This window comes from Mesocricetus auratus, unplaced genomic scaffold, assembly GCF_017639785.1.
Source record: "Mesocricetus auratus isolate SY011 unplaced genomic scaffold, BCM_Maur_2.0 Super-Scaffold_100024, whole genome shotgun sequence".
Classification (NCBI taxonomy): Eukaryota; Metazoa; Chordata; class Mammalia; order Rodentia; family Cricetidae; genus Mesocricetus; species Mesocricetus auratus.
In genome coordinates, this window is record NW_024429205.1 from 1,846,155 (window position 1) to 1,868,034 (window position 21,880).

The following is a 21,880-nucleotide window of genomic DNA, read 5'->3' on the forward strand; positions in this document are numbered from 1 at the left end:
CCACTGTATCATAGTCACCACAGTTTCTACTGTAATACACATTACAACCACCACCGCTGTAACAACCATTTCCACAGTCCTCACAATCACATACACCACAACCAGCATCACCACGGCCTCTATAATCATAGCTCCCACAATAACAACCACAGCTCCTTCAACCATAGCCACAGTTCCCACAATCACAATCACCACAACAACTGCCACCACAGACCCCATAATAACAACCACAACAAGGCAAAAGCTGTCACAATCACAGCTTCTACAACCAACATACTGGACAATCCCCACACTGTAACAGCCACCATGACCATGCCCATCACCACTATAATAAGCTCCATTGTCACCATTACAAGCATCATAACACCACAAATACCATACAACCAAAACTGCTGCCACCACAAACAGTACAGCCTAAACCATTGACACCACCACCAACCTCTACACTACAGATATAACAAAAACCCTTGGAAATTGTGTTGGAGATACCCCAAACCCACTTTCCTGTCTTCTTCTAGCCTGCTATTTGTAGAGAGAAATAAATGTCTCATTTGCCATGGTCTGGGAAGCCAAACAAGCACCTGAGAAAGACTGTGGAGGACTCCCGGCCCCAGCAAAGGCCAGGAGGTCTGAGTAACGTCTCCAAAGAAGGTATGTCTTACTTACAAAGATATTTGTCTTAGGGTGTACATCTATACGTTAATTCTGGAGACTCTGGTTTCCTTGTGGAGTTAGAATTGAGGTAGCAGTAAATGAAGATCTTTACTTAGCACACTCATCCTTCAGTATTTGAGACTGTGTGCAGAGCCCGAGTCACAAATGCATCCGTTTCATGAAATGGTGCAGGGGTCACATGGGACATCCCAGTGGGACTGAGAGCCGAACCTCGGGCCGTGAGCATATGGCAGATGTTCCACTGCAGAGCTATGCCTTTCACCTCACGTCTCCTCCAGATCAGCTACACTACTCATACAATGTGACTGCGCCAGACTGGGTATGAGGGGCTGGGGGAAAGTCTCAGTAGTTAAGCATTCACACTACGCTTGCAGATGACCTGAGTTTTGTTTCCCAGCACCAATCCTGTGATGCTCACAACAACCTGTAACTCCAGTTCCAGAGACTCTGACGCCCTCTTCTGGACTCCGTGGACTCCTGCATTCATACATGCACCACAGACAGCAACACCCTCACCCAGCACACATAGACATACACGTAATAAGAAATAGAAGCAAATTTTAAAACAAAACAGCAATGCAACTGCTGGGGAAACCGGTATTATACTGTGCTGCTTTGGGAAGAATGAGAGGAAAAAGTGTACATCATTCACAACACAGGCAACCTGCAGAGGGTTGACTCCTGGTATGGGGAAGCCGCCTGTACTTACACATGGATAGTGGGATCCAGATGTCATGAAGCTGATGTGTGTGTATCCCTGGCTAACCCTGCTTCTGTTGAGATCTATGGAAGCTTTCTCAGAGGATGGAGGCTTGAGCCAGTTCAGACCTGGCAGAGGTCTTTCCCGCCCACATTTGTCTCCTTCCTCCCATTCTTTTGCACACGTCTAGTGACATTCACCTGGCTCCTGTATGCCCCAGGTCTTCAGATATGCATGGTGGGAGAGGACGCAGTGTCCTATCTTAAACAACACGTGAGCCCCTTCCCTCACTCAGGCAGAATCCCGGTGCATGAAAGTTTTGCACAGCCCTGAGACATGGGGATGGAAGGAGATGGAAGTAACTCTGGATACTCCAAGGACACTGGAGTCTTTCCTTCATTCTTCCTGAAGCAAATTGAGAACACCCCAGCTCCTCCCTACATGGTACACATGCCCTCTAGCTGGTGGCTTCCCCTGACTAGGTGTTTCCGCCACTCCCCTCCCCATTTTTGGCTTTCTGACTTCTACCAAGCCTGGGCTTCATTTGTTCCCTGGATCATGTCCTCAATTGCTCTCTTTTCTCCTGTGAAAACAAACTCTTCCTCCTCTTGTCATTTTTCCCCCTCCATTTGATCTGGGCTTTAGAAACATCCACTGTGACTACTTTGGCACTGTTACCGACTAGACCCATCACAATCTGGTTTTGGCCCCCAGCTCTCTGCCTACGCCCTTCAGAGAATGATAGGGATACCCAGGATGAGACCTTTCCAGTTTTGGAGTTTAGCCATGTGACCCTGTGATATTAGGGTTTTTTGGTTTGTTTGTTTTTGGTAGGCCTGCCCTGTCATGCAGCCTGGTCTCAATGCCAGTGTGACCTTGGAGTCTTGCCACTGACCTTACCAATTCACTAGCCAAGGGATGTTTCCCAGAAGTGTCCTGAGTACCACTCTTCCAATGCTGTTTCTGCTCCTTATAAGCCACAGACTTATGTGTGACAGATATTGATCTTACTAGGGGTCCTATCCCTTACCCGATTTCCAACTGTCCAGTGGATATTTCTAGTCTAAAGTGTCAGAAAATCTTAAGACAACATAGTTAAGATGAATCCACCATAGCTTTCTTCTGTCATAGTCTCAATGTTTGTGTGCCTCAAAGTTCACATTTTAAAAATAAGACTTAGCTTTATTTTTAAGTGTGTGTGTGTGTGTGTGTGTGTGTGTGTGTGTGTGTGTGTGTGTGTGTACATGAGTCCAGGTACCTATGGAGTCCAGAAGAGGGTACTGGATTCCCTAGAGCTGGAGTTACAGGCAGTAGTAAGTCATCTGATGTGGTTGCTGGGAACTGAACTTAGTTCTCTGCAAGAGCAGAATGCACTTTTATTCACCAATTCATCTCTCTGTCTCAGTTCACATAGTTTTAGGTGCTGTTTTTGTTTGGATCTCATGTATCCCAGGCTAGCCTTGAGCTTGATATACAGATGAGGGTAACCTCAAACTTCTGATCCTTTCCCTCTTACCCCTGCACCACCACACACAGTTGGTATAGTGAATATCTCCAGCCTCCCCACCTGAGAACCCACTCCATGGGGCTATATCAGGATACAAAATCCTTAATGAGGTCATTAAGGCTAATGAGGTATGGTGGTGGGCCCTGATCTGATCAGATTAGTGTTCTTATAAAAAGAACTTATATTACCTCTCTACCCTGTGAAGACAATGCAAACAAGGAAATGGTTCTCACTGGCAGCCCCCAAGGCAATGCCTCAATTTTAATTTCAGGCTTCAACTCCATTGCATAGAGAATGGCTTTAGTCTTTTAACATTTCGTCATAATTGGCAGTGCCCATTGATATGTCCAAATTTAAAACCTAGTTCTTTTCTATACCCAAATGCTACAGGTTTTCTTAGTCCTGCTGTGGCTGGGACCACATATCCTCTTGCTCAAAATTCCCTCTCTCAGTTCCTCCTTCTGCCTCTTACCACCCTTCCTAGTCTTCTACGCCTTCTGTAGAACAACAGAAGCTAGACTTCATCTGAGGCCCTCATCACAACTCCCTCCATTGTCTACATTCATCTGGGCTCACTCATCCCCTGGGGATGAGACCTGTCTCTTTGGAGCTGTGGTGCCGGGGTTACCCTGTTGCTGCATAATTCCCCTCCTCTTAGTATAGTTTCCTTTTCCCCAGAGAATACACCTTGAGATGCAGCTTTGCAGACCACACCTGAACTCCTTTGGCTCTTCTGTTGAAGTGTCTCCACTTAGGTCCCTGAGTAAAGTGAGTGGCTAGTGCACCATTAGCTGTTCAGGAGAGAGAGAGTGTGTGTGTGTGTGGGGGGGCTGCAGCTGACATTTCCTTGGAGGACTTCTCAAGACGCCTTGGTTTTCCAGAGAGCTTCCACAGTTCCCACTCGGGCTCCCCACCTCAGGCTTCTCTGTGCTCTGCCTTTCTTCGCATGCGATCCATTCTATCTGCCCTGAGTCTGAGACCTTCCTGGTGGTTCTGAGTTGAGTCCACGCCTTACTGCTGGGCCCTGCATGGAACTTGGCCTTAGGGAGCATCCAAATGCTGGTTTGGTGGAGCTTTCTGTTTGTATGTACTGTACTGCACCCTGGTCTGCATGGTTCTCCTGATATGGCTGAACTCTAAGGATGCTAGGGAGAGTAAGAATCATTTTCTTGTCCCACGCCATCTGGACTTCCACTTGCTCCTATACAAAGCCGTGATTTTCTTCACCAGTACCTGGCGATACTCCCATTATAGAACTATCTACTAACTTCCTTTTGGGGGTTTCCACTTTGTCTCTAGGCTCTGCCCTCATTTTTGAAAGGAACTGAGAGGCTCCTGTTAGTGGCCTTGACAGTGGCCATCACAATTTCACACTCAATCCGAGGTGACTAGGACCAGCAGCCTGGATTGGTTCTCAGGACACAGATGGACCCCTTGGCCCTGCAACTGGCATTTGGCTGTAACAGCCAGATATTCTGGCCACATATGGACCCGTGGGGACAAGTCCCCTGGGGAAAAGAGCAACGGCGAAGGTGAACATATTGCAGAGCATGTGACACGCACCATGCGTGGTGTGCACACCTGACCACGGTGCACTGCTCCACACCACAGTTCCATCCCCATCAAAACAACCCCAGAAAAGCACGACGAGGAAGGGGCAGGAAGATGGCGAGCACCATGGCGTGCTCAGTGACATCGACCTTTGAGGGCAAGATTCGGAGGGGGCAGTGGATGAGAAGGCATTGGCCCCATAGCAGAGACACTTGTATACTTGGGGAGAAGTGGATAGGCTATATCCTGGCTGCTCTTAATCACCATGGTGACCGAACTCCAGAGCTTCTCCTTCACTCAGGAGCCTTGAGGGCAGTTTGTGAACAGCAGGTGGTTTCTATACTCCATTGTGCCAAGTGAAGGCAGCCTTAGAGGATGGAACATCCTCCAGCCACCCACGCCTCAGACTCGTTACTGAAAAGTGAAGTGGATAGACCTGAGAAGGACGCTTCTCTGGGGGCCTCACAGAATGTCCCACCTCTTCCTAGGCCTGTCTGCAACCTACACTGTCTGTAACTGAGGCTGCTTAGTGACAGTCAGGGTCTGAAACTTTATCTTCTCCATGCTGGAAAATGTGTGCTCTTGGGCTGGAGAGATGGCTCACCACCAAAAGTATAAGAAAATGTGTGCCCCGACTCACATCAGGACTTTTTAACATCTTAAAATGTTACTATTAGCTGAAGTTATGAGAAGAGGGATTCTGCAGAAGGCATTTTTGCATTACCTATTCAAATTTTATAAACAGACCTTTCCTGCAGACTGGACCCTGAAGCATTGCTGGCACAACACCAGACATATACACATGGAGCCAGAGGACTTTGGATGTCCTCCTCTATTAACTCTCCATCTTGTTACTTTGAGGCAGGCTCTCACAGGGGGTTTCCGTAAGGGTGGCAACAAAGAGGCCCCAGAGATTCCCTCAGAACCAGTGTTACCACACACACAGGAGCAGGCCTCACTCGCTGTATGGGCGTTGTGATCTGAAGTCAGGTCTTCATGTCTACACAGCAAGTGCTTTACCCTAAAGAGTCATCTTTCTAGGCCAGGAGTTTTTTCAATAACTAAAAACACTTAAAAATGTTCAGGCTCTGTGCCACAAACTCTTGAAGTTAGCATTACTCCTTTGACCTGCTTACTACTTAAGGTGGTTTTATATAGACCTAGGTGTGTGTGAGCATACTTGAGTGCAAGAAGCATCTGGGAGCATCGGCAAGGGAACTCCTGTGTCTCCTCTCCAACTAGTAGGCATTGATACTGTGCAATGTGGGTCCTGGCACTCAGACACCCAGTCTAACGGGTCCTGCTGGTTTTCCTGTGAGACTGGCTACCACAGAGACCCATTGCTTTCCCAAGGTGCACAGGGCACAGAACCATGCAGGTCTCCTTCAAGATGTTGAGACATGCTTCTATTCAAATTAGGCAAATAAAAATGAGTGATATTCGGCTGAGTTTCCTAGGAGTTTTCTCCTGTATCTGATAGAGACCTGCTACAAGGCCACTGTGACAAGCACCAACCTCCTTCCCCAGGACAGGGCTGTTTTGGAATTCCAAGCAAGACATGTTTCAGTCTACAGACATCTATGTGTGTGCTCTTGTGGGATCATGGAAGATTAAAGTCTGCTTCTTAATGTGAATGAAGCCTGGTTTAAAAACCAAAACAACAACAAACAAACAAACCTAAAAACCATGGTCCTGGTAGGTAGACCAAGTTGAAGTGGTTTGTGCTTCTGAGATAAACTTGCAGATCTACACATCTTTCCCCAGATCTCCACATTTTGTTAGTTTGGTAGATGTTTTTGGTCTTGGTTCTCTTATCATGAATGATGAGGAAGAAGGTAAAACCTGCTTCCCTCGACATCTACCCTCTGTAGCTGAAAAGCGAACCCACCAAGAGCAGAGGGACTCACCTGCGGTGTGTTAGAAAGCTGCCACTGACGTGTCCCGACCCGTCACAGCCAGGTGTAGGGCAGGACATGCCCTCAGTCTTGACTGACTTCCAGGAGAACTGGGAGCCGTTGAGGTACCCATCTTTCTGCCTCTTGGCTGCCAACGGGCACCCGGAGGCGCTGCGGTGGGATGCATACTTCCCAGTGATGTGGCCCTGACCATCACAGCCAGGGACTGGACACCTGTACAACAGACAGGAGGCAAACTTCACTGTCTTTACCATCATGGGCATGGTGAACTATGCAACACAGTCACCCCATGCGATGGCAAACAAACAAACTCACTCACTCACTCACTCACTCACTCACTCACCACTCACTCACTCACTCAACTAACACCCACGCTCTACTGGACAAGAGGAAGGGAAATGGGAAGAGTCAGATGTGGCGGCACACGCCTGTAATCTTACAATTTGGGAAGTGGAGGTAGGAGGGTCAGGACAAAGATGACGATCTAGAAAGACACCACCTAGTGGGGACATGTGGTATTTACCCTTTTGGAAATGGAAACTAGGGACATACAGGCAGCTCAACGGACTATGTCCTGTGGTTTGGGAGGTATGGCGACTCACACAAGGAGCATTAGTGAGATGCAGGTGTCTGCAGAAATGTCACTTTTGAACAGAATTCTGGTTGTGAAATGCAAAGCCAATGGATCAGTGTAGGAGATCAATTAATATATGCTAATGAAGAGGCAGTCCTCCTTCCTTCCTTCCTTTTTTTCCCTCTCTCCATCTCCTTTTCTTTCCTTTCCCTTCCCTTCTCTTTGGCCCCTCCTTCCCTCCCTCCCTTTTGACAAGGTCTCATATAGTCCAGGCTGGCCTGAAGAACTAGCTATGTAGCAAAGGATCACCTTGAAGATTCATCTTATAGGTCTGTGCCACCCAGGCTCATTGATGCAGTGCTGGCTTTTGAACCTCATACATGCTAGACAAGGACTCTGTCAACTAAGCTGAATCTCTAACCCCACATTTCTTTTTGGATAGCAAAATTTACATACCATAGAATCCCTATTTTTCTGTTTATTTTGATACATTTTTAGTTACCTTAATAACCTATGTCTTCACTGATTTCTGTGTGAGTTAAAAATCTATCTCTTAAAGTACTGATACTGACATTTAATGCAGACCCACCAAGTGTATCTTGTGAGGTTTGGGGCCCTGGGAGGGAGGGAAAGTAAGGAGAAATAGAAAATGAAAATGAAATGCAAGCAGGCCCACCAGCCCTTGGCCCACAGAGGAAGGTGCAGGGCCGCTGTTCTCCCAAGCCCACTCAGGAAGGGCAAGGCAGACTACCGGCTTTATCGAGCCAGCCTGACGGCCGAACATTTGCTATAGGTTTACGTCAAGCCTTCACAGCCTTTCATGAGCCTGCAGTCCCTAGTATACTCCAGGGAAGGGAGTGTTTCTTGGTGACCAAGAGTGTGCATGGACATCTGAAACCCTGTGTCCAGTTAGCAGATGCACTTTGGTTTACCTTCATCTGACTTAGTGGCTTAGGGAAACCATGCCAGATGCCTTCTGGCCCTCATTGGCCCCCTTTCTCATGGGTATTCAGTGGATGTGAGCCTTGCTGGCCCCGTACCTGATCGGCTCCTGGTCCTCCTTGTCCTCTTTGCTCTGTGCTATCCGGATGCCACTCTTCTTTGCTCTTGGGCACCCAGAAAGGCTGAGGGAGAGACAGGTTTCAGAAACACTCAACACAGACTTGGGGAAAACTTCCTCGACAGGGACCTGATTCTCTCTAAGCCGGGGATTTGGGAACTAATTTGGGATGGGGAGTGCATTTTGGACATAGCCCCTATGTCCTCTCAGTTCCCTCTCAAGGAGGGTAAGAGCCTTGAATGGACTAGGTACTGCAGACATGGTGAATGGCCAGCTTGAGAAATGGGAACAGTGAGGACTAATCAGAGAAGATGCTAGAGAAGGTTCTGTGGATATGGAAGGAAGGAGGGAGAAATGGAGGGATGGTGAGGTAACATGAAGGGAAGACAGGCCCATCTTGATGTGGTCAAGAGCCCTGGAGCCCAAGAGCCCTGTGCTGGGAGATATTTCATCTCACCCAAGTGTAGACATCTGGTTGTATCTACAGAAGGAATGCTGAAGTCTGAACATGTTTGTTGCTTTCTAGGTTTTGGATAGAGAGGCACTGGAGATTTTTTTCAAGGAATCTTCATGGACTAGGCCTCCGCTGAGCATCTTTCCCTTTACCTAGACGTCTCATTCTGGGACATGCAGGGTGGGCTTTGGCCTGTGCATAGCTTGTGAGGCTGCCCATTTCTTTGCCGTTCCAGCTCATCCCTCCGCCATCTCTAGCTCAGTGTCCCCTGATGGCTTTTCTCACTGCACCTTCACTTTCCTTTCAGCCTCATGTGCCCCTTGTCTGCACTCTCTATGAGCTCAGCCTCCACAAGGAGAGCCTATCTACTAAGAAGGCCTTGGCCTCCTACCTTTCCCTCCTCCAAAGGGTCCTCCAACAGGCTGGTCCTAAGGATATGTGAGCCACCTCGTACTCATCTCCATCTCTAATTCTTACTCTGGGCCTTGCACGGAGCAAGTGACAGTTAAGTATTTGCCGAATGCATCAGTGTGAACATAATGGGGAAGGATGGACTTGGGAAGCAGGCTTCTCTCTGGACACTGTGAGGTCCAGTTTCCCTGCCCATTATGTTCAGTGGCTTATAAGCCCTGGGCTACAGGGTCTTATTTTCACAAATAGCACTTCAGCATTTGACTGGAAGTTTGGTACAACCCATGTTACTCTTCCTGACTGATGGAAGCACATGGATTTCTACCACTGCCAAGGACTTTCAAGTGACTCAGTACTCTACTTTGTTGTTTTTGTTCTGTTTGATATAACACACACACACACACACACACACACACACACACACACACACACACACTAGCCTGGCCTAAATTCACTATGTAGCCTATGATGACTTTGAATTTGTGATCCTCCTGCCTCCACCTTGTCAGTACTGGGATCCGGAGATTTCAGGCAGCATGTACCATCCCACCTGGTTTTATGTATGTAAGATTCCGGAACTTATCTGCATGCTAAGCAAGCACACTACCAATTGAACTACAACCCAAGACTCAATACTGTTTATTTTGCTGTAAACATGGACATGAAATTCATCATTCTTCATAAATGCCAGAGATTCCCATGATGAATTTTACTATATATTAGCCTGGGAATGGCACCAGGCAAGCTTGTGAAGTGTCTGCCCTGGTACTGGTAGTACTTTGGCCATGTTTCTGATCATGGTTCCTGTGAACCAACTCTTAAAGGAATCCCCCAAAGAAAGGAGAGAACAGGAGGCCAGAGATGGTATAGAGTCCACAACATCTATAGTCCTTCCTTAAGATCTAAATCGGCACCTACAGAAGGCAGCTTACCTTCTCTTTCTTCCTGAGTGACAGAGAGACAAAATTGCAGGTGTTTGACCTTTAAGTGAGTTCTAAGGTTCCATGTACCACTCCTCATATCCAACACCAGCCTTTTTGAGCTCATCTTTTTCTCTCTTAAATCCTGTTTTGTTTTGTTTTTCTTTTTACTTTCCAATGACTCCTTCAGACTTCTCCTGCCTGGTCAGAGAAAGTTTTCCTCCTCCTCCTCCTCTTCCTCCTCCTCAAGTCTGCCTTCTTAACTGACTTATTCTAAGAACCTCAAAGATGATGTGTTTGAACAGAACCACTCCCCGTCTTATCTGGTAGCTGTCACACCTCAGATCATGTTATTACATTATGGGCACTCACTTTCATCCAACTGGCACTTTCCTTCCTGTACCCTTGTACTGTACGGAATTACTATACTGTACTATATTTCCTCTGTACTGAATATGGGGTGCATGTATGTTCAAAAGGCACCACAATTCCCAGCTTACCTTATTCTGAAAACCTCCCCTGCCCAGAGCAGCCCAAGGCTCCACCCAGGCCTTTGTGTCTCTTTCTTCCTTAGATTAATTGTACCTTGAGGACAGAACCTTCTTGGTTATTATTGTCACTTGACATCTAGAATGTAGTATGTGCTCAATAAATATCTGTGGGAGTCTAGGTTTCTGGAATCTTGGGCTGAAATTTGAAATTTGAAATCACGCTATAAATTACTAAAAATTTCATAAGCAGAAACTGTGTTTCCCCACAATTCACTTACTGCCACCTCAGGGGCTCAGTGGATATTTACATTTTTGCTTGAAAATGTATATATCTGAAAACATGACAGCATAGGAGGTTCTGGTAGCAGGCCCCAGCATGCCACACTAATGTTCACATCCCTGAGTTGAACTTACGCTGTTTGCCTGACTTTAAACCAGAGTTAGACAAAGATGAAAGCCAATTTCTTAAGGTGTCTACTGCTCTGTCTCCTGCCTTATTAGGAATCCAATCTTGATTTTCTCTGTATACCAACAGCCTATTTCATCTACATATTAGAGCAGTTGCTGCTTTGTGGAGTGAAGTGTTGCATGGTCCTAGAATTGAATGCAGCCAGTTTGGGTCTTCTACTAAATTTTTGTAGGGTAGAGAGACAGGCTAGGATGGGCCTTAGCCAGCTCAGGTGAAAAGAGGTTTCCCTGTGGCTTGTGAACAGCTTTGGTCAGAAGTTCCAGGTTGTATCGTCCACAGATCTCTAGAGAAGGTCACAACCTTCTGTTTCTCTTTGGGCTTCTGGATGCCAGCAAGCCTGGTGTCTTTATGATTGGGTGATGCTTCTCCAAATAGCAGCACAGGCCCCTGGGTCCCTGTTTGGATGTCTCAAAGCACAGTGAAACAAAGCAGAAGGTGCCATCAATCTTTGGGCTGGAGCCTTAGGTCTTTCACCTCATGGGACAACAGGAAAGGGCTTGGGAGAACACTGAGCTGACAGCATGGCAAGTTTGCATTCCAGCCTCAATTCCTCATTTCAAGTTTGATAAAAAATAATCTCACAGGACATTGAGGCCATATATACAGGAAGCTCAGTGCAATACTTTGTATATAGGAAGTGATGAGTTTACAATGTCCTGTGTTCTGGGGAGGTGGTTAGATGCTCCTTAAGATGTCGGAGTGCCTTAAATGGGAGGCACAGAATCCCCTGTGAGACACAGAGTAGGAGCCAAGGAGTCTTGGGTGTCTTGCTATTGTAAGATCCTGTTGAAAGGGAAATGGGAGGGCTCGATCAGACAACAAGGGAGCCCCGCGAGCCTGTGTGGCAGGAGCCTTCATAAGTCACTGCAGCACTGTTAAAAAAAGAAACTGCAGATGAAGAAGACTCGGAGGATAGCATAAGAGCAGACAGAAGATCTCTGAGAGGCCAAGGAAATGATAAAGAATTCTAAGAAAAAGTCAGTTGAAGGTTGTAAACTGTGAAAGTTCTACAGGCCCATGAGAGGACAGTGGGAGGAGGAGGTGATGGATGAAAGTTTCAGAAGATACAGCAGTCCATAGATATTTGTTAAGATGAATTTTGGGGGTTTCAGACATGGCATTGTGACTCGAAGCTGCACCATTCAAAACTAAACCAGCAAGTTCCAATTGCATCTTGTCTAGCATGTCTCTAGGTGCACCCTTTCCCTGAGGGCTGAACCCCACCCCATGGTCTTCCAGTACCATTCTGGGCTCATAGGTCCATGGAGATGTGACACTTGTGTTAGGTGCCATGGCTAATTCCAGCTGTAGTTCATCTCTTAGTGCCTCAGTTTCCTCAGCCCCCAAAAAGAATGGGTTCCCTGTCTTCAGTGTATAGGGAGAAGCATTACAGTAGTTTGAGTAGGAATGGTGGTCCCCATAAGCTCATATGTTTCAATGCTTAGTCATCAGGGAGTGGCACTAATTGGAAGGGATTAGGAAGTTAGGCCTTGTTGGAGTAGGTATGGCCTTGTTGGAGGGAGTGTGTCACTGGTGGGGTTTTGAGGCTTCAAGGGCCTAAGCTAGGCCCAGTGTCTCTTTCTTCCTGCTGCCTACAGATCTAGGAGTAGAATGCTTAGCTACTTCTCCAATAGCATGTATACTTGTGTGCCACCAAGCTTCCTGCCATGATAACAGACTAAGCCTCTGAAACTGTAAGCAATCTCCAATTAAATGCTTTCTTTTATAAGAGTTGCTGTGTCCATGGTGTCTCTTCACAGCAACAGCACACTGACTAAGCCAAGACTTCAGTTCATTTCTGTTCCAAAGAGGTCTGTGTATTCCTCTAGGATCTTGCGTCGTAGAACAGAGGCACCCTGTAACTCCAGACAAGGCAATGTGTGTGCCAATCTATGACCAGGAAGGGCAAACCCCTGGGTGCCAGAAACTACCCATGGGCCTCTGACCCTTGGCCTGCTTGGAATCCTTGCTCTGAAACCTCACTTCTTATTGTAGCATGGAGATACTCTGTACTCAAAACTGAGTTGAATTGTGGCATATGTTTATGTATGTGGAGGGGGGCAATGTATCCCTGTCTAGGCAAACTTTCCTCTATGGTTTATGTGCCACAAGTATCTCATGGCCTGTGTTTCTGTGAAGGGATTCAGAAAATAAAGAGAAGGAAGATTTCTAATCATCCTGTGGCCAATGAACCTGAAGAAGGTACTCATCTAGCCGTTGACTTCTGTCTTTATTCGACTTACACAGACCTTTGCTTATTTAGCTGTGACCTCAGTCTTTCCTTAGTGGAAAATTTACATAAGAACTGCGAACTGAATGCAGTGTTCTTGCTTAATATGCTTGACTCTATGTCAACTTCTACATAAAGGAACTTGTTATTACATAACACTTCATTTTCTGTTTGCTAAACTGCTACAAGGCGATATTTGCAAAAAGTTTTCTCCTCAAAATCAAATTTGCTTTTCAACTCTGTTGATAAAGCCTGAATTTACATCAGGACAGACCATAGCTTAAATATAAGCCTAACACACAAATCACACACACACACACACACACACACACACACACACACACACACGCACACACACGGGCACACACACACGGGCACACACATACACACACAGCCATGCACACCCATAAACATGGACACTACCACATATACATACAAAGACACACAGCACACATACATGGCCTGCACACATATTTATGTACTGCACATATATACATGCCATATAACCATATATATAGACAAGTACACATGTGTACACACACACCATACATGTACACAAAGATACACAACACATACATATACACAACACATATGCACATATACATCGTATGCCTATACATACATACATACATACTCATAAACTAATCCCACATTATTTTGGTATTGAACTCTTGTTGATCCTCCTGCCTCAGCTTTCAAGTACTGGGATTACAGATGTGAACCATCATGCCTTGTTCTAAATTACATTTTAATGACACATTTGTATCTTACTAATACCTAACATTCTAAATCAAAAGTCAAATGAATAAACATGCTTATACTGCATTATTATCAAAGGTAGGTACACAATGCCAGACATTGGATGTGGAGTGACCAGGAAACTTCCATTTTCAGTTGTACAAATTTACAAAATTATGAATGTTCTAGAGGCATTTGTTTTCTAAGGTAAATTATTATAAAGACTAGAATTGAATGTACTTGACTTTATATATTTAACGAGTGTTTTGAATTCTCTTTAATATAAATCAACCATCTACTCTGGAAACCTTTCCAGAAGCATCTCACTCTGTCTAGCATACCTGGTGGCACAAGTCAAGGAAGCAGACCTCCTGACTGGCACCTGAGGATGGGGGTCATGGTACCATTCAGCAGCCTATAGTTTGAGGGAAACCCCAGAGCAAAGGACTTTCTATTCACCAATGCCAGCATTGCTGCAGTTGAGGAAGCCTTGTGGAGATTGTGTGCTTCTCTGCAGTTTGGCAGGATGTGCATGTTCTGTTTTTACAGACAGGGATGGCCCCGTGGAACTCCTGAGTTTTCAGAATCTGACAAAGATCATTCTCTGTGACCAAAGCCCGAGAATCCCAACCTTGGATCCCTACTCTGCCCTTGCATAGCAGAGTCTGAACGAGAACCCTGCCAAGCTAGCTTAGTAAAACTCCCAAGACCTTGGTGCCTGCACGGTCATCTTATGCCCTCAGAGGAAATGTTATGGGGTCAGTCAGGAACCCTTAGTTCTGGTGACGGTTTGAAATTTACTGACGGCCTGCCTCCTAGTAGAGCCCCACTTGTCCTTATAGGTGTCATCGGGCTTTGAGGCTCTGATGTGGGATTCCTGAACCTGTCACCAGGCCCCTTGAGGAAAGTTGGCCTCAGCACCTTTATCAAGTATTCCATCTAGCCTGACTCTGTGGTGGTATAGACCAAGATTTTCTTTCAGCTGTCTTCCAGCAGGGCCTGTCATAAAGTGTGCACCCACTGTGCTGATGGAATGACAGGCAGTGGAAGTCTTTTGTCAACTCCTGTGGTGGGGGTTCTGTGTCATATTGTAGCTCCTCCACTCTCATTGTGTGGGATGAGAAACTTAAAGTTAAACATCTCTGTGACAGTGACCTTGCTTATAGTAACTGCAGTTTTATGCTTTAAATCCTAACGTTAGCTGAGAATATTCAATGACATGGGGCATCGTCAGAAACTTATAGCACATTTGGAGATGAGTCTTTTTCCTTTGTTCTTCTAGAATGGAGGACTGGAAATGTTTTAGTGGCCTCTTGCTGCTCTAGAGTGGTATACGGACCCAGAAGAGATGAATAATCTAGCAGCCCCCGAGAGGATAGCCCTGGGACTCCAAGTCTATAACTCCTTAGCTGAGTTATGTCAGATCCAGCCCACACATCAGCCAGGAGTGCAGCACTCCTGCCAAAGTGGAGCTGCTGCTCTGGGGAGAGAGGGAAGTTCTGATGAGTCTACATACCTTCGATGAGAAGCATAATTGCCAGTGATGTGTCCAGAACCGTCACAGCCAGGGGTGGGACACCTACAAGTACAAATGCAAATGCAGTAATTTACTTGAAGGAAATCAACCCCTCTGGGTAGTTGATTTTATTTATCTGAAAGGCAAACTCTTTACTGTGTACCCTTGCTACTAAGGGAGACTAAATTGGTCTGGGAGCTCCCTAGCTCACTCATGGCCATTACCACATACAAATCCATCTCTGCCTCCTAATTTCCCAGCACAAGGACATGCACAAAGGACCATGGGTTTTGTGACCACTTAGGAATCCTCAGTCTCTGAAGCACCTATCATCCTGTGTCACTAGGTTTGTGGTCCCCCAGATGGCCTTTTTGTCTCCTTACTGTTCCCTTGAACCTAATTAGTCATGGCCAATTATTGCAGGACTTGCTATCACAACAATCTATACATGACAAGATACAAACATGGAAAGATATGTGTCACGGCTAAGGGCATGACCTATTTTGAGCCAACCCCAAACAGGGATCCATGTCCTCATAATTCTGTCCAGACTGGGGGATCCTAGAGCCCACAAAAGGTAACAGCTAGTACCTGTGCTGGGGGTGGCTGGAGGGACAGACCCAAAATTCTCTAGTCACAAACCTACAGGTCTGCTCTACCTTAAGCCTATTACTTTTCCATTTGGGGGTACAATGTAGGAGGTGCATCTGCATGCCCTGTCTGGCATCTCATATTAGCCATAGGCTCCTCTGTGAAGAAGTCTGTTTAAACCCACAGAAATAAATTCATCTGGTACCTTAAGGTTACTTGTACTATTGATGGGATTTTATAATTGTTTCTCTACAAATAACTTGTGAGAATGTGTGTGTATGTGTGTATGTATGTACCTGTGTGTGCATGCATTAGGGTACATGGATGTGGAGGTCAGTGGACATCATCAGTATTATTCCTCAGGCACTGGTTACTCATCTATCTGCCTGACTTTCTATCTATCTATCTATCTATCTATCTATCTATCTATCTATCTATCTATCTATCTTTATCATCTATCTGCCTATCAACTATCTATTTAGAGACAGAGTCTCTGAGTGTCCTGGAACATACGGAGTAGATTAGGTTGGCTAGAAGCCCCAGAGATGGATACACCTGCTTTTACCTCCCAGTGATAGGAATATGAGCACGTGTCATCTGTCTAGATTTAAACTTTTTATTTTGTTTTTATAGTGTGTTCTGGGAATAGCACGAAGTCTTTAATGCTTGCAAGGTAAGCACTTCTAACATGGAGCTATCTACCAGTCTTCCATTAATTTCTTAAATACACCATCCTAAGAACAAGCAGATAGCAATGCAAAAACATGCTTCTCAAAGCAACTTCATTGCCTCTGTGCCACTAAGAAGGTAAAACTAAGGGACAGAAGTTAAGAAAAGATACCTTTCCATTAAATAACACAGATTCAGTGGCACACTGAACAAAATTACTCTCTGTTAATGAAAAGAAGACCATGCTCTGTGTGCTCATCCTTACCCAGAGAAAGCCTGAAGCCAGGTCAAGAACAAAGCCACACATGTGAACAGTCAGCAGATATGTTCTGTTCCCAAAGGTCTTTTATCCTCTCTGCTTAGGAAATGGTTCTGCTTTGCAATGCTAAGGGTGGGCCAGCCTGTTAGCTAAGTACAGAGTAAGATTGATTGGCAGGCTACCTGTGCACAAAAATGAGGCTAGTCCACAGCCTGGTACAGTGAGACTGGCACACTAGTCACCCACAGATGTGCCTTCTCTAGACTGGATGACAGTGCCAAGGAGCAGGTGCACACACAGGAACTGGACACGTTTCAAATGTGTGGATGGCAGACTGCCACACTTGGATGCATAAACAATTTTCAGGGTTTAGAAAATTTCTAATTTCCCTCTTGTCTTATGAAAGGGAATGTGTATCTAGATCTTAGGGCACAGAAGTCAGTATCCATACCACATGTAAGGACAGCGTTTAATTTATGACCTGTGTTAGGGGAGGAGCAAAGCCGACTGAGTGGCAGGGCAGTGGAGAGTCTGTAGCGTGCTCTGGTCCACACCGGAGGTAGACCTTTGAGATAGGCATTGGTTACAGAACGGGGCTGAGCTTGTTTTAATGAGTTCTGCTTGTCAATAGCAACCCCAGCCCTGATTGGAGACTTGGGTTTGAACAGAATAACCGTGTTGGTTTTCACTTCCTGTGTGATCATAAGACCTGTAACTCAGTGGACTTGTTGAGTGGCTGGTTTCCCAATGCTGAAGAACTCACCTGAGAGAAAATCTTGGAAGCAGTGAACTCATCCTGAGAGATACTGAACATCATGACAGTTCAGTTTAGAGGTGTATGAAGAGACTCTGTGTTTCCTACCCACCAGGGACAAAGTTGGCCTTATTTTCTACCAAAGGGAGATTTTAAAGCTCTTCCTAATTAAAAACCTAGTGAAAGTTAATTTAGAGTTTACTCATTTAATATGAGTAAACATTCTTCATCTGTTTCTTTCGTGGGAGTAGAAGTTGCCATATTCTACTCGAAATGGAAGTGAGGTATTATAACCATGGAAAAGCCACGGTAATAGGATCGTACCACCTCTACCCACAAAAACCTTTGCAGCTTCTATGGGTTAGGTTGTCATTTATAGAGTTATAATTCATTACCGGGTAAGAAAGAGGTTCAAAATGTACTTTTTTGCCATTATTACTATAGAAAAAACCCACAAACACAAAAGTGAAAAAAAAAAAACTCTCGCTTTCATTGTTCTACACTATGAGAATCAGGTTTTCCTTCTGGAACCTGGCCAGGTGAGGCCACCTGTTAGCCACGAGGCCATGGAACTGCTGTGGTATTCTTGTAGATAAGACCCTGGTACCCTTGTGTACATAAGACATCCTTATCTACAGCTACGGGGTAGCCGTGGGGTTAGACAGCCTCTCTGTGGGAGGAGCTCCTCTCTCCCTTCGCCATTTGAGCTCAGGATTGCTGCAGTGCTGTTCTCCACCTGTAGGTGGCACATTTGGGCTGAGAAAGGCAGTTCAGGCGGCTTCACCTGGCTCTCCCCTGAAGGGGCTCCAGGCATTCATTCCTGTCTGACTGTCAAGACTTTAAGGCTTTCTTAAACTCATAGATTTACATACAAAATTTCCAGCCTCAAGAAATCTCAATATTCAAAACCACAATTTTCTGCAGCCTTGAGTGATAGAATGATGATTCCTCTGAAAAAGGCACCTGCTCTCAGGCCTGTCTGCTCCAGGGCCTTGGTGATGGGAGATGTGTGGAGTCCGCTTTTCCCTGTCATGCTGGCAACAGTCCGTCTAGGAGCACATCTTCCCAGGAAGGGAGCCCACGTGGGACAGTCAGAAGCAGCCTGTGTGCACAGCTTGGGTTTTGAAACCACTGAAGAAATGGGCTTGGTTTCCATGGAAACGGCCCTCAGCTCCCTTGGGGGAGGCAATGGCTTGGCTGTCAGCACTGAAGTGCTTCTGGCGGGCCAAAGGAGGTTTTCAAAGGACGCTGGTCGATGACCCTTATTGCTTTCCTAATAGCTGCCATGGACAGTAGCACTGAAGATAGTTTAGACTTATGGTTAAGGGTGTGAAGTTTGCTAAACAAAAATGCTTGGCTTTATCAGTATATATTTTTATTTTCTATTATAATGAGACTATGGATAAAAGCACTCAGAGAAAGGAAATGATGAATAAGGAATCTCATTCTATACTTGCTGCTTCTTAGACTGTGAGACAAAAACATCCTGACCATCTTGCTATAAACTTGGTTTTGTGTTTACGATATTAAGAGGAAAAAAATTTGGTGGTACATATTGCTCCCTGGCTTAGAACACTGGTCTTATATAGATGATGAAGAAAACTGACATAAAATAATAAAAAGTCTTAAATAGTGCTTAATTGGACAAGCATGCAAATTCAGGCAAAATACTTAAAATAGGGATCCTGAGGTTCTCACAGATCACTCATTCTGGCCCAGAGCACAGCTCTTTCCTGTAGGGGAAGCCATCTGCTGCTTACTGGAGGCTGAAACCCTGGCCCCTCTGCCTCCTGCTTTTCTATCTCTTTACCACCAAGTAAACACAGGACCTCAGGCAGACACTGGCCACACCCACCCAGAGAATAGCAGAGACATTCTCTAACATAAGAGAACTGGGTACCAGTGTACTGAAATAGATCATCTTAGAGTCAGAGAACTTTGCATCAGCACTTGCCAAGAAGAGATGGGGCAATAGCCAGCACATCTCAGTTCTGACTTCAGTCTGTCCTCAAGGGACTCGAGGGAGCACCATCACACAGCCCAGTGTGGTGCTCTCTTTACAGAGCCACAACCTGGAGAGAGAGGGGGGAAACCGTTGCATCCACCGACTGCAGATGTCTTCCTGGTTAATTATTCATGTGTCTTGAAAATGGTTCCTCCATATTGTCACCACATTCTTTTAAAAAAGGCATAACGAGGGCTAACACTTAGAATTATCTTAAGGAATGTATAGTATGATGCCATAGGAGGCATGCCATCTGGTAAGGTGAACATGACACTATGGTAGGTGTGTCCTCTGGCTAAGTGAATATGTGGCATTATGACAGGTGTGGCCTCTGTTTAAATGCACAAGTGACATCATGGTAGGTACCCGCTCTGTTTGAGTATAGCATCATGATAGTTGTGCCTTCTGGTTAAGGATGTTGTGCCATCTGGTTGATGGAGTATGTGACATTATGATAGATATGCACTCTGATTAGGTGAGCATGCACAGTGCAACACATTTTCTGATCACTGTGGGCTAAAGGGGGCCCCACCTCATGCCAAGGCCATGTGATGCAGGCTAGCAACTCTCCAGCTCATGTGTCCTCCCACATCTCTTCTGCAGCTGTCACATATGCCCACATGTTCTGGTTGGGTATAACGTGCTAACACCAGAGTCAGAGCCCTCTATGTTCCTGGAAGGGGTCATAGTTTCATAGACTTCAAGATACCCCCAAGTGCAGGGTCTCAGAATGTATGCACAATGTGTGACTGGTACACCTCTGTTGGATAAGATGGAACCCTTAAACATTCAATGGACCCCCGAATCAGTGCAGAAAAGTGTGTGCAAGAATCAATGAGTTCTCATGATAGAGGCTTGCTCATATAAGAGCTCTTCAAACCAAGGTGCCCAGAGCTGTCAACCTGGTGACACCTGCCTGGACTCACTGTCCTTGGGGCTGACCACTTTTGGCTGAGCTGACCCAGAGGACTGGCTTTTAGAAATGCTTGAATTCAGAGCCTGGTTGCAAGCTGCAAGTAAGAGTAAATGGTTGGAATGGTAACATACAACGTGGGGCAGGTGCACTTTAGTGGTTTGAAGAATGTCAAGAGATCCCTTTACAGCATCTCTTTTGTTCCTATCTCATGGCAGTTCTATTTTAGTAAAACAGAAAACATGAAAAAAAACCTCTTTTCTTAGTGCCTTCAATTTTAAAAGAAATAAGAATGCAAAAGTAGGCCCTGTCTCTGGGTGCTAACTACAGTTACAAAGGGCAATGTTTCTGGCTCCAAGCTTTTGATCAGTTATGCAGAAATTCCCGTTAAGAACACTTTCTTTTCTAAATAAATGTGGCTCTAAAAGTATATTCCTTTTTATCTTTTCTGTCTTATAAATGAAAACAATGAAGAAATATAAAGAAAGAAACAATAAAGATGTTTTAAACTGGACAAATGTCATATGCTCACTCTTAGGCTACAAACTTACTTTTTTTTCCCCCACAAACAGAAAGCAAGCAGGTGATTTATTAGGAATAGAGATGGCATCTGACATTTCTGAAACACATTATCTCAACTTCAAGGGAAGGCAAAATCTTTAAGGAGCTTTTCAATCTAAGGTATTTGATAAATTCCCCTTTATTTGTAGGTCCAGCCCAGTTGTACAGATTTGGAATGCTGTCTAGCTCTAATACTGCTCAGGAGATCTGACACCAGGCCTGGGTGGGTCATCTCTTAATCTCTCTTCCTTGGGTGGAGCCCCTTCCTCCTTCAGGAACCTACTTCTGTCTCAGAAGTCCCGGTCAACCCTCATCCCCACCGCCCTGCCCTGCCTGCTTTGCTTCCTCTAGGGTTTCCTTAGGTGGGTGGGGGTGGGGAAGAGCTTGCTATTTGGAAATGCTGAGATCACAGAGTGCTGCCAACAAGCGCAAGCCTTGGGCATGGGTCTGCACCTCTCTGAGTCTGTACAGAGGAGCTCCATGCTGTTCTGAGACTTCAGGGGTGGATGAGAATTTCCCATAGTGTGACACTCAGGATGCAGGCATACTGAAAAGAAACCTGCACATTACAAAATATTAGTAGCCATTGGATTGGATTTGCTGACATAGGTAACACACAAAAGCCAACGCTTCTTTTCTTGTTCCAAGTCATTTCTTTTGTAAGTACATTCAAAATCAAACCAATAAGCGGGAAGTAATTGTTTAAATGCCCTTCACATGATTTTTAGCTAAAGTGCTGAAATGGGTAGGTCTCTGGTAAATGAGACCAATAATGACCCCCTGGCTGACAGATTCGGGGAGCCCTGCAGCTCCAGGAGGAAATGAATACCCATTTGATGGGTTGAGAAGCTTGTTAGTTCTATGATGCCTAATATGGTGATCACTTCACCCTGGGGACATGTTCTGAGATGTATCT

At 45.5% G+C, this 21,880-nt stretch overlaps 1 protein-coding gene across 25 annotated transcripts in view; it reads right to left on the bottom strand.

Annotated features, from left to right (window-relative positions):
• Myt1l (myelin transcription factor 1 like) overlaps positions 1-21,880 on the bottom strand; it is a 380,106-nt gene that overhangs the window by 22,276 nt on the left and 335,950 nt on the right. For 23 of the 25 annotated variants that reach the window (XM_040730678.1, XM_040730677.1, XM_040730680.1 and 20 more), the window contains 3 exons: positions 15,213-15,275; positions 7,964-8,047; positions 6,341-6,562 (listed from right to left, as the gene is read on the bottom strand). In XM_040730678.1, the coding sequence (XP_040586612.1) occupies positions 6,341-6,562; positions 7,964-8,047; positions 15,213-15,275 (369 nt within the window). Of the gene's footprint in view, positions 1-6,340; positions 6,563-7,963; positions 8,048-15,212; positions 15,276-21,880 lie in introns of those variants that run through there. The other 2 variants (XM_040730685.1, XR_005870745.1) reach the window with 2 other exon arrangements.